The sequence below is a fragment of the Mycteria americana genome, chromosome 2 (genome assembly GCF_035582795.1).
Source record: "Mycteria americana isolate JAX WOST 10 ecotype Jacksonville Zoo and Gardens chromosome 2, USCA_MyAme_1.0, whole genome shotgun sequence".
Classification (NCBI taxonomy): domain Eukaryota; kingdom Metazoa; phylum Chordata; class Aves; order Ciconiiformes; family Ciconiidae; genus Mycteria; species Mycteria americana.
In genome coordinates, this window is record NC_134366.1 from 153,260,378 (window position 1) to 153,275,661 (window position 15,284).

General features: G+C 35.4%; 1 protein-coding gene across 11 annotated transcripts in view; it reads left to right on the forward strand.

Annotated features, from left to right (window-relative positions):
* Positions 1–15,284, forward strand: part of RIMS2 (regulating synaptic membrane exocytosis 2) — a 495,218-nt gene that overhangs the window by 281,501 nt on the left and 198,433 nt on the right. For 6 of the 11 annotated variants that reach the window (XM_075495103.1, XM_075495092.1, XM_075495093.1 and 3 more), the window contains exons 13-16: positions 311–358; positions 8,724–8,854; positions 11,671–11,842; positions 12,410–12,563. In XM_075495103.1, the coding sequence (XP_075351218.1) occupies positions 311–358; positions 8,724–8,854; positions 11,671–11,842; positions 12,410–12,563 (505 nt within the window). The remainder of the gene's footprint in view (positions 1–310; positions 359–8,723; positions 8,855–11,670; positions 11,843–12,409; positions 12,564–15,284) is intronic. The other 5 variants (XM_075495095.1, XM_075495096.1, XM_075495098.1 and 2 more) reach the window with 1 other exon arrangement.

Sequence of the window (15,284 nt, forward strand, 5' to 3'; positions counted from 1 at the left end):
CTATTGTAAATGTTATCTGTAGACCTGTAAAGTGAAATCCTTGCTCCTGGGTAATCAGTGGCAAAATTCCTGCTGCTTCCCTAAGGCCAGAATTTCTATCACAGGGTTTTGATATGATTTGGTAACAGATTTGCAGATTTAATTTATGCATTGCATTAAAATATTTGTGTTAGATAAATATGTTGTTGGTGTAAAGCTGTGTTTAAAGTAATAGTTGTGTGTCTTTGTTTTTACTTTTGGTCTTTTAGTTTCCAGCGTGTTGTCCTTTTTGGTTTTGTTTTATTGCTTTTTCTTTAATTTTGCTTACCAGAGCCAAAGCCTTAGTAGAAGAACAACGCCTTTTGTTCCTAGGGTTCAGGTAAAGACTTCGTCTGCCTGACAGAAACTAAAGTTGTGGGTTTTTCTTTTGTTTGTTATGGAAAATGCATAGTAGGAAAACGTTACATTATAGTCCGTTTTCCCATATTTTTAGTGTGTTGCTTTAAGCCATATTAACAAGTTTCATGTCATCTTGTGAGCAGCTTGTAAAATTCTGCATGGGGGTTAAAATATTAAATTAAAATTTAAAGAGACAACTAGTTTTTGTTTGCTGTTTACCCAATATTAAACTCATACAGGTTTCAGTAGTGATGATGGCTATGCATCCCACATACAAAATGTGTGTACTGTTTAAGCAAGAAATAATTTTTTGCTTGAGGTCATTATATAAAGATGAATGTCTCTTTAAATCATTCATTATCATTACTTAACACATCCTTTTTTGCATTTTCCAAGCAATAGTAGCACCTTGAGTGGAAGATAGGCAAAAAATTTGTACCTTGTTTAAAGAAACAAATTTCTTGTGTGTGAAACTCGGTTCTTGCATTTTAAAAGTACATCCAAATAACCAAAACTCTATTTACATAAAAAATTAATTCTTCCATTGTGTTACTGAATTTATTTAGCTTTGGTATTCTGTTTAGGTACAAGTTGTTTGCCTTTTTTCATTAGGAAACTCCTAAGGTATTGTAGATTAACGCAAAAGTAGGTTTTACTAATATATTACAATGCTTATCTTGCTTTGCTGCATGTTTTTCAGTTTTTTGTAAATAGAATATTATCTGCTTTTCTTACAAATTATCTTTATGGAGATGTTAATCTTTTGTGTGGGACCTGTATAAATGTTTCTGTTGTTTGATCAATTGCTCAAGGAAAGATGTAAAGGATGATCTAAATGATCAGAATGAGATGACTAAATTTCATACTGAAATGGAAAAAAAAAATCATATATATTTATAAAGGAATTCTAAATAAGACTGTAGGAAAAGGTTTGGTTATGACTCATATTTGATAAAGTACATTTTTTTTCACAATACATTATTTCCCAAAAGTAGTCCTTACAACTGCTTAAATGTAAACTCAAAATAAAAGATCTAAGAAAAAAATTGAGATTAAAAAAGTAATGTCTTGATAGTATTGTTTTAGGTTAACATACTATTATGTGCTGACATAATGCTGACATTATAAAGACATAAACTGGCTTTGTATTAAAAATTTAAAACATCCTTTAGCATGATTTAGAAAGTTGGCTTCTGCTTATGGTAATGAAATCAAAGAAGGGTACAAATTCAATCACAAGTTGTTAAGTAGTTCTTAAAGGTAAATATTGTATATGACATAAGTAGTCTTTTAATATTTATTTTCTTTTTAGATATGTGAAAAATAAATTAAGAAATGATATGACAATTGATTGTTCGATTTAAAAAGGAAATGTCTGCCTGAAACCTGCATATTTCATGAAATACTGTAATGTAGAAGTAACATGTAGTAGTTCCTTATTTTAATCACGTTATATAAAATAAAGAAATAGACATAAAAATTGCCAGTTCTACTTAGACTAATATCCTCTAATGAAAAAAAAATTACTTTGATCAAATTATTATGGTAGTCATTTAAGAATATAAAACAAGTATAATGCTTGATAGACAATATCCAGCAAGAGGTGAAAGTGTATGAGGCTTACTCTCTCACCTCTGGTTGGATTATTTTTGATGTTGTAGATGAGAATTGTGTTTGGCCCCAATTTTGTTTCTGCACAATGTGCAGTCATTTGTGGACCTCTCTAACAGTTTTTTGCAGAGCTCAGTAACAGTCAAAGCTAAACATAATGTTTGTGACAAGAGTTCCTGAAGAACTCAAAGTTATGACCTTGGCAACATCTTTACAACTAGACTGAAACAAAAAGTCACCCATCTGCCCACTTCTAGTAGGGATGGTAGATAGTTTAAAATGAATTATTTTAGGATATGTTTACATGCAGGCTGCAGAGAAGAACAGAAATTCTCCAGTGATCTTTAAACAAGTGTATTAGAAGCAGTTCAGCAGCAGTGCAGAACTCTGGTTACTTTTTGGCATGAGAAGTTAGCTAACTCAGAGCTCTGAGCAGTTGTTTATGGTTATCAGGAAGTATACATTACATTGTGGGCTGTGGTATAGCTGTGTCTGTAGAATTCCCTACAAGAATGAAGATCTCCAAACATTTCTGTTTATACCTATTTGTTTCATTGCTCTCAACAGGAAATGCACATCTTTATTCTTGCTTGCATCTTCTTTACTTGTTAGTCTGAAACTGATCCTGGTGATAAATGTCCCAGATTCTGGCACAAGTTCCTCTTCCATACTTCTCTTCATGTCATTCCATTCATTTTCTAGTTCTTTTATCACTGGATGGTTTAAAACCCATCATTATTATTGTATTGGGAAGAAAAACACTCAATTTCTTTCTTTCCCTACCATGCACCCTTCTCCTGAACTTTTACTAATTCTACAGTACTTGGAAAAGTGCGTATTTATTTCCTGAACTTTTAGATTCAGTTTAGCATGCCAGCAATTTTCTAACTTACAGAGGGATGCTTTGTGATACCTTTGTAGGGAACAATCTGTTCTTAAATTTGTGTTTTCCAGGCAGTATCTCTTTTACTTGGTGGATCCTCCTTTTGAGCCAGAGTTGCCATGAAACCACTTTTTTTTTTCTAACTTCAAAATTTTCAGACATCCTTTTTGCTTTATACAGAACATCAGTATACTTGATCATGTATAAAAATATATGCATGCGTCTATTTGGCATTATTGAAATCAAGATGAAGCCACTAAAAAAGAAATTTTAAAAAGAAATCTAGATTAGGGCAGCCTAAATACCTCCATAATTCTCTGGCCTTCATATCCTAGAAGCTCTTCAATTTAACAGCCTTTTCTTGTATTTTCTCCAGCATATCAGACAGTAACTGAAGCAGACAGCAATAATAGTTTGGTTTAGCAACCCTCAGTAGTCAGGATTTGTTAGAGCTGTGTTTACCAACATGCAAAGCTCACCTCAGCTATGCTGAAGACTTTAGCACCTCAGGGCAGTTTCTGCATCTACATAAGCTTAAGTCCAAATAAAATTATTACTGTAAGCATTTTTTAAAATAAACTGAGAATTTTTTTTTTTTTTGCAACAACAGATCCTGGTGATGTATCTCTTGTTTCAGAATAATGCAAGAAAGAAAGAAAAGTAGTATCTCAGTTTCAAAATATTACACTAATAAATAGCTATATAGGTTACATGAAAAATTATAATGAACAACAGAAGAACAAAAATGCCTGGCCAGCTGTCTCTCAAACCCAGTGATGTTTGAGTAGGCTGTGGTGGTAGAAATCAAGCTGCAGGGCAGGTGGTCTCTCCCAGTGGCACAAGTTTTATCTCTTTTCCATGAGATTAGTGAAACAACCCTTATATAACAAATAAAGAAATAAAGTGTAGCATAGGATTAAAAACTTCAAATATTCTCTGTTTTTAAATCTAAAGTTATCACTTATGATATGGTGTGTCTATATGTGCTGTACACAAAACCACATTAGAATTGCATAGTTAAGCAAACAGTCAAGCATTCATGAGATAGGAATATAGAAAGCGGTAATAATAACATCATCTAGATTTTCTTAACTGATTTCCCTTATGCATATGTATTAGAGTATGGGTCCTAATTACATGATTACTTCTTTTCTAGAACTCTAACCGCAATCAGTGCTCTGAATAAAATTTCTAGTTAAGATGAGATCTAAAAGAAAAAGGATGAAATCTAGTAAACTGAATTTAGGTGCTTAATTTATATAACTTAACTTATGCTAGCTTCAAATAAGTCTGAGGTGCCTTGGGAAGGAGCTTAGACTTGTACAATTGAAGGAAAGAACTAAGTACCTCAGTATCTGCAGTGAGTGATCCAGCCCAAATAAAGGACGCCTATCCCCATTAACTCTATTTGAAACTTAGGCTACTCCAGAGGGTGAGTTGATTCTCCAGAGGGAGGTGTCTTCTTCTAAGGCTACAGAGGACCTACAGGAATAGTAGATACCTGCATCCTCACTTCTTAGAATGCAGCACCAGAAGTCAGCTTTTATATAGTGTTCTATGTGTAGCAGACTCATTCCAGAAACAGGGCATCTGTGGCTTAAGCTCTGTTTAGACTGAAGAGATTGAACCTGTCTCTCAGAAAAGTGCCTTTATCATCAAGCTATTGCACATCCTTTTCTTCTCTGGAGTATGGATTCTCAGCTGAAGCTGAGATACTTTGTGGCTGGGAATATAAGCGTGCAGTGATAGCAAAGAAGGCTTAATTTTAGTGTAGCAGATTCCAGACCTGTTACCCAGAAGGTATATTGATCTTGTATTAGACCACTATTGGTTAAAAACAGAAAGAATCATATGAAGCTGGGACCAGACCCTCATCTCTGCTTCCTCCTGATGACTACCTTCATCACCTGACTGCAGAAGAGTTCTTGTTGCTTGTGCTCTGAATGACAGGTATGCTTATCTGGAAGCCTGTCTCAAGGAGTGTAGCAGATGCACCACTCTATGGATGACAGACCATCTCACAATTTCAGGATGCATTGAGTTTAGACACCCGTTTGCCTGAATGTAGGTTACAATGGAAGTTTAGTCAAGAATTAGGTGCATATCTGCCTAGGGAAGGAGCCTAGGGAAGGAAAGTATTATGAGGGTTTGTGTGGCAAGTAAGTTTCCAGGACTTCAACACTAAGTGGAAAGATCTTTAGAAAGCATTCAGGTTGGATCACTTTCTAAGTGAATTTTAGGTGCTTACATCCTAAATTATCTAGGTAAACAAAGTCCTATTCAAGAAGTTTTTCACAGGTGTTAACCTCCACATTAGCATCAGCCAGCATGATTTTCCTGTGGTGCATTTTATGTGTTGTAATTTTAGCCTTCCCTTTCCTTCATTTAGATCAGGATTGCATCGTCACTGTTTCTTAGATGTTCTAAGCTTTTAAAAGTGCCATTCCTGCATGTGTTAAAAACTGCCGAATGGGGGTTTTGTAGATTCTGCTCTGTTAGTCACCTGCTTAAGTCTTTCAGTGCTGAGCATTACACCTGTACATTCTTGTGGAACTTTAACCCTGTGGATTGAATAATTAAATGTTCTTCACTTTTTGGTGTTAGGAATCTTTTCTGCATACTACTAAACAAAGCTATAAAAGAAAAAAATAATTTCCTCATCAGCTTTTCTGTTATACATGTGCTATCCCATGTTTATTTCACAACACAAAATATATATAATATTCTGTGAGGTGTGGTAGGATTGTCCTGCATTTATTGATTAAGAATTGAGAAACTGTGATCAGAGTCTGAGACAACCAGGTTCTGTCCAGGCATAATACTCACCTCAGACTTCAATTCCAACACTTTACTTAGCACTACAAATCAGGCTCCAGGGTCTCATGCCAGGCTCCCACACAATGAAGAACATGCAATTTGTAAATACCTTTTCAAATGTTTTAAGGGATCCACCCCTCAATACACAAGAGCTCTGGGAAAGAGGAAGGGATGGAATCTGGTCCTCTTGAACTGCACCTGGCTGTCTTAAATGGCTGTCCTTTCTCTCCTTGTGAATAGAAAAGACAAGGTTCTTGTAGAAAAATACCATACCATCCGAATATTGTCATAATACTTATGCACAGGAGAGTCAGAATTAGATCAGTCCTGTTCCCAAAGTCATTTTCCATGTTCAGTATGCTAGTCTAACTCCTTGTTCCTCTTTTTCCTTTCCAGTTTTCTGCCTTGACTTCTTGTTGGATTTTCTTTCATCCCAATCTCTCTGTGCAACATATTTTGTGCCAGTTACAGAATGGCTGGTTCTTTTTTCACCTCATTCCATTTCTCTCATTCAGTCTGGTTTTGCCACTCTGTTCTTCTATGGTCCCTGACATTAGTGGCTCCATTCTTCCTATGTCTCACCAAGAAGTATCCTGTATCCTTTACTTTCCCAGCAATTCTAAAACAGTTTCTGATTTGTCCCTTCTTCCTTCTTCTAACCCCATGAGAATGCAATCCTGTCCTCCCCTCCATGGGATTCTTTGTCCATTCTCTCACTCCCAGTTTCTTCCTTTCTTCTCTTTGCATCAAAGTCAAATGACTTCTTGGGTCACAAGTGCATGTGCTGTGTATTGGAGTGCTAGCAGTGTGAACACAGGGAAGAGAGAGCCTTCTGGTCATAATTCTGCCTCCTGACCTTTCCTGTAACTAGCCAAATTGCAGGTAATTAGAGGGAAAATATGCCCATTATCTACAAGTTTACCCAAATTTTTTTCAGAGCATCAAGAGAAAAGTAGAAGGTATAAGTCAATGCAAATTTCAAGTTCTTGTTCCAAAACACAGATGTTAGAGCATCTCAAAGAAATGGTGTCAGGCGATTTAACTTTCTGCTTAGACTCATTCTCCAAACATTTTGGCTGAAGTTTTCCTGCAAAAATCCAGTCTGAAACAAATATAGCGAAGAAATATTTAGCTTGAATATGAATGCGTAATTCTGGTTATATTTTTGGCACCCATGTCTGGATTATCTCACCTTCACTCAGTCACAGTTTGTGATAGTGTCTGGATCACAAATATATTGCATTCTTCTTAAGCAAGGATAATTTTCCCAAAAAAGCAGATGAAGAAGATTGTCCTCAGTGCTACTCCCCTTCTGGTGTGGGTGTAGCCAAGTCTGTCCTTTGCTCAAGGACTCCCAAGGAAGCCTGCGGGTGGATACATTTAGCGTCAGAGAACATTTAAGTTAACTTGCACTTCAGAGGTCATTGAAGCTTTTCTTTGGAATCATACAGTTGGTGCAAAGCTTTCTACTTGTGATCTGTAGCTGGATAAAGATACCTATACTCCAGATAATTCTCAGTTTAGAAAAAAATACTGACAAAGCCCCTTGCTTTGCAGGAATGTGGGAACAGCATCTGGAACTCTCTTGAATCTAACGTATTAAGGATAATTTCTCTCACACAGTTTTCTGCTTTAATAGCCACAGAACCCTTTAACTGTTGCTACCAGAAACCTATAAAGTCAGTAGGGCCAACGGCATGTTAATAGAGGACAGGTATCCTCCCCTTTTTAGTATCCATTCAAACACTGCTGGTTAGTGGCTACAGGAGTTGCAAGATCTAAAGTAATGGAGAAGGAAGAAGTACAACCGCTATCGATTGAGTTGGTGTATCTTAGTGTAATGTCACTTACTGAAGTATTAGGAATGGCAGAAAGCTAAATCAGCCTCTTGTTGGTGGGTCAAAAGTCTTGAGGATTGCATCAAGACCTTTCTTTAAGTGACTGCAGTGCTGAAGATGAGGAGCTATGACAGCAGATGGAGACCCTGTCTCTGAAATGATATGAGAAGGGCTCCACAGAAAGTGCACCTTCCCCCAGTTATGTTTACCTTAGCTAGGGTATATTCATGCCTAAAGGTGCACTGCTTGGTTAGGTGTGGAGTTGGGCATTATCCTCTTTGATTCCCTTAAGTTCAGGCAGGATCAGTGTTTCCTTTAAATGTCCTAGTTTGTCCTCTGTCTCAGGAAAACTCCCTGTAAAGAGAGCTCCTCTGTCAGCTGTAGTTAATGATACTGCAGTGGTACCACCATGTAATGACTCCCTGGCTATTTGGAAGGCTTTGTTTTGTCCTAACTGCACCATTTCCCCCTTCCACAGTGAGTGCTCTAAAGTAGGTATATCCTCTCCTTGAATAAGTTAGTTGCAGCTATAGTATTCAAACTGAAATAGCTAAATAGCAGCTTCTAATGACTAGTAAAAAAGGATAGCAGGCCAAGTCTAAGACTGATTAATAATAATTTCTACAGATGACTAATAGTAGTTTTTGCCTTGTTGTTGCTGAGTTGGACTGTGAAGAGGATTGGACTACTGAGCCTTCCTCTCTTACAATCTCTGGAGGGCTTATATGATTTCAGCATGAGTCTCTGCATCTTGAAAACCATTTAGAGATTTGAAATATTTATGGTCTTATCCCCTAGTCTTTCCAGCACAACAGGACATGAAAAATTCATTCATTCATTGTGCATAAACTCCTTAGAAATGTATACATATGGATACCATACATCAGTAGTGCAAGTAATACAATATCACTGCCAAGAGAGAATAATCCTAACCAGAGCACCATGTGAAAAACAATTAGTATGAAATAATGTGCTTATTGTACAGGGTTTTTAAAAAAGAGTAACTCCTGGTACATACTGAAGCTATTATAGTATTAATATATTTTTATGCTTTGTTATAAATACAAAGTAGAACATTATATTTTCTGTTTAAGTAATGAATATAAATAGAAGCTTATGAGCAAAATTAATTTTAAGGATTAATATGCTACTTTGTTGTAGAAATGAGTTCACTAATTAATATTTTCTCATTACAGATAAAACTGTGGTATGACAAGGTTGGTCATCAGTTAATAGTGACAATATTGGGAGCAAAGGATCTTCCTTCAAGGGAAGATGGGAGGCCAAGGAATCCTTATGTTAAAATTTACTTTCTTCCAGACAGAAGGTAGGGTGAACACAAAGACAAGGAACATTTGAGTAAGAATTAGTCTGATACTCAGATGGCATGCACAGCTGAGTTTACTGGTTATAAATATACATAAATATCTTACAGTTTGGAGTTTCTTTACTGAACGTGCTATGTAACAGCAATGCATCCTTGAACACTAAACACAAACTCACTTTCACTGGATATTTTATTAAATACCGAATAGAAAAGGAAAGGTATACATACATCATTGCATGGGGATCTGTTATTTGGAAAGAATGTTGTTAATGTTTTCTAATGCCCTTATTTCCTATTCCTGTCTAGTGCAAAGAAGATGCTACAAAGTTAGGTTTGCAGATTTCTGGACTAATCAGTCCAGCAGTTTGTTTTGCCCCACCTGTACACAGCAAAGCAGGAACAGGTTTGGCATCTGAAACCCATAGATTTCATATGACAGTATAAGTGAGTTAAGGCTGAAGAGGACTCAGTTGAGATTTCCCAGATGCACCTTGAAAACTTCCCTTAAAGCACAGGACTGATATTAACTGGACTGCCATTATATATGCATTTAGTGAAAATTAAACTGTGGTAGGGACTCTTATTCCTGAATAGCTCCTTCATTTTTTAGTCCATGATTTTCTGCCATTTCAGCTTAGGTGGTGGGAAGAACAGCAAAGGGGATAATGTGTTCCCCTGGTGATTTTTTTTAATTGGTATTTGCTCAGATTGTGTCAGTAGGGGAACATGTTTAGCTTTATTTTGTAGTGTATCAACCAAATAATTCAAAGATTTAACCTGACTCAGTACATAAAAGATTGACCAGTGGATTGCTGAATCTGTAGAATAGGATGTAACTTTACAGTATTTTTACATCCTTTGCTCTTCGTAGTAGCTAAACTGGGAAGATGCTAACTATCTCCAGTACCAATTGACTTCAGCAGGAATCAAAGCTATTCAGTATTTTGGAAGACACCACTTTTTCGCTTTCATTGTATATCATAAGCTGACAAGAAACTTTTCTGTGACTGCATAATTTGCTGTATCATTGATGACAAAAAGTTTTTGGATGGATTGTCTTGGACTTACCAATATTTGACCTGTTGACTAGATTCTTAGTTTATTCAAATTGCTGTAGTGTGTTTGGTGATGCTGAAGCTGTGATAAACTGAGAATCAGGTCTGCTTAAATGATCTTATCTGCTTTTTCAAGATTAATAAAGCTACCAAAAACGTCTGTGTTAAAATGCTTCGCAATGTAAGTTGTAATAACTAAAAATACATAGAAGAAAAATATTTAATTAAATACTTTCAAGTATACAGATACAAAAAGTTACATAACATTAAATTTTATTATGCTATACTGTTGTTTCCCATTTATTTGAAGTATTCAAAACTTTTTCTTTAATTATTATATGTGTTTTCTATCACTTACATAAGAATCAGCAATTTGTGTTAGTGAATTGTGGTTTTTTTCTGACGTGCAAATTAATTTTCTTTTCCTTAGAGGTAAAAGCTAAGTAAGCAACAATATATTTCTTGTGTAGTAGAAAGAAACATGCTAGAGGTAAAATACACTTAAATAAGTGAAGCATTTAATTAGATGAAAATACTGAACTCTTTTTGATTAAACAAGTTTAATCAGAAAAGCTTGTCCAATGTAACTTATTTCAGTTCTCAAGGGTAAACAAATCTTTAGTATAGTAGAAATAATTACATTATTTGTTTTAACAATGTGTCTAAAAATATTATTTCTTAGTTAATATTTTGATCCAGCTTCTAAGTAACAGTTCAGAAATACAGTAACTATATTACAGTTGCAAGTATTAGCAAACAGACAGTATCTGCATTGCCATATTAAAAAATCCACATAAATTAGTACCACAGCTGCATTATGCAGCAATCAGCAGGTTTAAAATTAAGCATTGTTATGAGAACTCTTGTCAGTATTCTCAGTAGAAGGAGCGTGGGTGTTTTCCAGTGAAATTTGTTTCCGTCAGAAAATATTAATTCTTTCAAGCAGAAATATTCTGCAAAACACATTGCTTTCAACAAGACCCTGGAGCCAGAGCCAGGAGTTCCATGGTAGCCTTGCATGGAGACCCCACTGGGCTCTGAAACATAAGGCCATCCTTGTAGTGGAGATCCACCTTCAATCTGTGTGGTTCCTTGAGGTAACCCAAAGAATTTTGGGAGCTGTTTTGAGAACACTATTCCTTCAAGTGTTGCTGGAAAAAGACATGTAACTCATTCTCAGGGCTTCTGGTTTCCCAGCTGTGGAGCCCTTAGTCAGGAAAACCCTGCGGAGAAGGCCCCACACTGCCCGCAGCTCCCTGACCATTCCTTCATGTGGGCCAGCTGCTCCCTCCTGCTCTGGAGTTTAAGTCAGCCACTGGAGGACTGGAAGCTTGAGTGAACCAGCTGGCTCATTTATCTGAACTGCAGATTTTTGCTATGCCCAATGTTGACTGCATACGTGTTCTACTGTCAGACTGTGCCTCATGGAAATCCCATTTACAGAAGTAGATTTTGCTTTATAAAATGCTGTTTCCAAAACAAACGTACTAAAACATTTCTGTTTTTCAGGGAACTTCTTAAAATTGGAATTGGCACATGAACTGGAAATCACCTAACTTTAGCTTTAATATGAAGTTATGAATTATCCTCAATATATGTGCTGAACTTTATTTTATCATAAAGGACTAATCCTGACATAGATCATAGTGCCCATAATACTATGAAATGTACTGCTGATTTAAGATTTCCTACTTTCCATTATATACTTATTACAGTATAATGGTCTTTTGAACATTTTAAATATTTGATTGTTTTTTGCAGTGATAAAAATAAAAGAAGAACAAAAACAGTAAAGAAAACATTGGAACCTAAGTGGAATCAGACATTCATTTATTCTCCAGTTCATCGGAGAGAGTTTAGAGAACGAATGTTAGAAATTACTCTTTGGGACCAAGCACGAGTTCGAGAGGAAGAAAGTGAATTTTTAGGAGAGGTATACAATCATTGGTGGTGATTACAGAAATACAGTTGCTCACATATTCACGTCTAGATACAGTATTTTTGAAAAAATTATTAAATGTAGCAAAGCAAAACTTGTTAAAATTGTTGTATTTGTCTTTATTTCACTTAGTAGTAAACAAATAGTGATCTCGCACTTATCACATAGTACTGATATGAGATTCTTTCTGTGTTTGTTCTGTTTTAGTAACATCATGCACACGGTTCCTCAATTTCTTTTAGAATTGTTTGTTAAAATCCACATTATGTGTAGTTGTATTTTACCAAAATGTTGGAGTGTTACTGACTAACTTGCTACAAGATATTTGAATGCTGTAAAGGTTGTCATAAGGTAATAAAGGTTTTGTGAAAGATTTTTGGTATATTTAGTGTTGTAAAAGGCACAGAAGCTCCTTTCATATTGAATGCAAGATTTTTATAAAACTTCAGACAAAGTCCTTAACAATAAGAGAATAATAGAATAAAATTTATGAACATACCTATTTTAAAATATTCTGTTATGTAATGCTTTCCTACTTTTAACCATTTTTTCCTTTTTTAGATTCTTATTGAGTTAGAGACAGCATTACTAGATGATGAACCTCACTGGTACAAACTTCAAACGCATGATGTCTCTTCATTGCCACTTCCCCATCCCTCACCATATTTGCCACGCAGACAACTCCATGGCGAGAGTCCCACACGGAGGTTACAAAGTAGGTTGTTAGCTTTACACGCTGCATATAGTTCATTTGAATTAATGTGTAAAGTATATTAAATTATTGTAGATGGGAAGCTGACAGAATTTGTGTGTTCATTTGTAGCTGTTATGAATTAGGTCATTTATGATTACTGATGAGGGTCTGACATGCTACAAATGGTAATATTGAACACTGTGCAATATACTAGTTTTTTCTTATGAGACTACCTAGTTCAGATCCTGAGCTTGAGCAAATTATCTTGGTCTTTTGTAATGTGCTGTTTTTATCTTGAACTCCTATCTTCTACATTATGTTTATCATTTCATTGTTTAACCAAAAGTGAATATGCAGTACCTTTCTCTTTAGCTCATACTTCTTGAAAATAAAGTGACCTGTATATAGCATCATATGTAGCTAAAATAATACCATGGCCTGTTGCCTTGTTTTGATACTATTTTACGTGGTTACATTCACAAATGGAATGTCTCTTAAAATTCTGTTTTGTAGAGTTTGGTATACTCGATCCACAACAGTTTGATGTTATCAGTAGATATTTTGAAAATAGAGTATATACAATATACTAATAAAAATAGATATATAAGAATAAGACAGTAAAGGGTGAAAATCTGTTTCCTTAATATTTCATTGTTTCTCTAGTTTAACTGCTCAGTACTGTCAGTGATTTAAAGCTATCCTTCACTGAATTAACTTTATAAAATATCAGTTGACATTGATATGAAAAAACCCCAAAAAACCCAACAAACCAAAAACTATTTCTAAGAATTCTTTGGGTTTTTTTGAGTCATTGTATGTATGTGTGTGTGTGTGCATATGTTACACACAAACTCACAGAAACGTATGCGTGTGTAGCCACACAAACAAGCTTGGATATTTCATATGTTCTATGTGCATTCTCTATTAAATAATCCCCTGTATATAAGTATTTCAAGTAGTTGACAGTTTTTGTGTCTGTGCACTGGATGGTGCAAAGGATTAAAATGCTCCATATCATAATATTCTGAGATAGATACATTAACAGAGAATTACAGTGCATAGCCTTCAAGCTGTAACATTACACGTATCCACCAACGGAAGAAAGAAATGATAGTTAACAGATAAGGAGTTCTGGTTCAATTCAGTCCTCTTCAGTCATCTAAAGTACCATGACTGTTGTTTAAGTAAAGTTTTAAAATTATTTTTCTTCTATATTTTCTGCCATCTTGTAACAGATTTTAGGAAGTTAAATTTTCCATTTAAAATTACTTTTACAGACCAGCTGGACATTTCAGTATCTGTTTGCATTTAAAGTTAGTGAAATTCTGGTTTTCAGGAAATATTCAGTCCTGCAAATAAACCCTGTTTGTTTATAGTAATTCCTGACTGTGCAATAAATAACTGCTTTATTTTGGAAAAGATTGTAGTAATTGTTGACTCAAGATCTGTTCAATGATACTGACTCAAAATTTGAAAGTCAGTAAGTCTTTTTAAAATACTAATACTAATACTAATACTAATACTAATACTAATACTAATACTAATACTAATAATGTGCTCAACTGAACAATCTTATATGCCTGTCTGGCAATTTAGAGGGAAGGACTTTTCAAAACTTCTGGTTTGGTGGAACACTAAGATCTGGTATAGAAGACCTGCTTTTCAATGAAGATGATTTAGCCTGACTGTTCCCAGAGTGGTACTTTGACAACTTGAAGTTCTAAAAACTTCAGTCAAATAAGCAATGTCAGACGTTCACTGTGATTGCTGGAGAATTCACATGCTCCTACAATAAATTATGCTATTTGCATTTGACCTGAGATTGGGATCCCATAAAGGAGGATTTTCTCTAGTGTCCTGGGAATATATGCACTTCTTGAATCCTTGTGTGTCATAAATAATTTTCAGTTTAAACAGATAGTTTTACATGTACAGAACAAGGTGTCTTGGAATTAAAATCCCTCCTTTCTGGGGACGGGAAAGGCATCGAAATGGAAATTTAGCAGCTGGTCAGAGTTCTGCAATGGTAGGAGAATCCATTTAGCAATTAAAAAACCCCCTTTTTTTAAATTGGTGTCATACCTCTGAAATGGAATAAAAGTATTTCTTGGTGTCCAGAGAGGTGGTGGAATATCCTGTTGGAGATATCCAGAACTCAACTGGACAAGGCCGTAAGCAATGCAATGTAAACTGGCCGAGCCTGAAACAGGTGTTGCACCAGATGACCTACAAAAAGCCCTTCCCAACCTAAACATCATCACCAGGGGACTGGTGAAGGGTAGATAGCACATCTTATGACTGTTTGCCTTCACTAAGTAAAATAATTATACTGTATTAATAACATATAGAAGTCTGGTTCTTTTACTTTTTTTGGAGGTTTCAAAAGAATATAAGTTAAACTTAATATCTCAGTTTCTTGTGTCTGAAGCTCTTTTTGTATCCTTCAATAACAACTCTTGTATATGATGAAACAGAAGATGTTATGCAGTGGCACATTACGACAATGTGAAAAAATCTCCAGAATGAAGACAAGGCATGTCTAGCAAGTTAGTCTATCTTTTTCAAGGCACATCTTAGAACACTTACTGTGCTGTTACACAGTAGGCTGATTTCAACTTCTGGGGCTGCAAAACCTGAGCAGTTCAGTCCTCCCACCTTTTGTTCATTTCTGTGATGCCTCTATGTATAGAATTAGTGAGTACAATATGAAATACTTTATTGCATGCCCCCAAAAATTGTTAG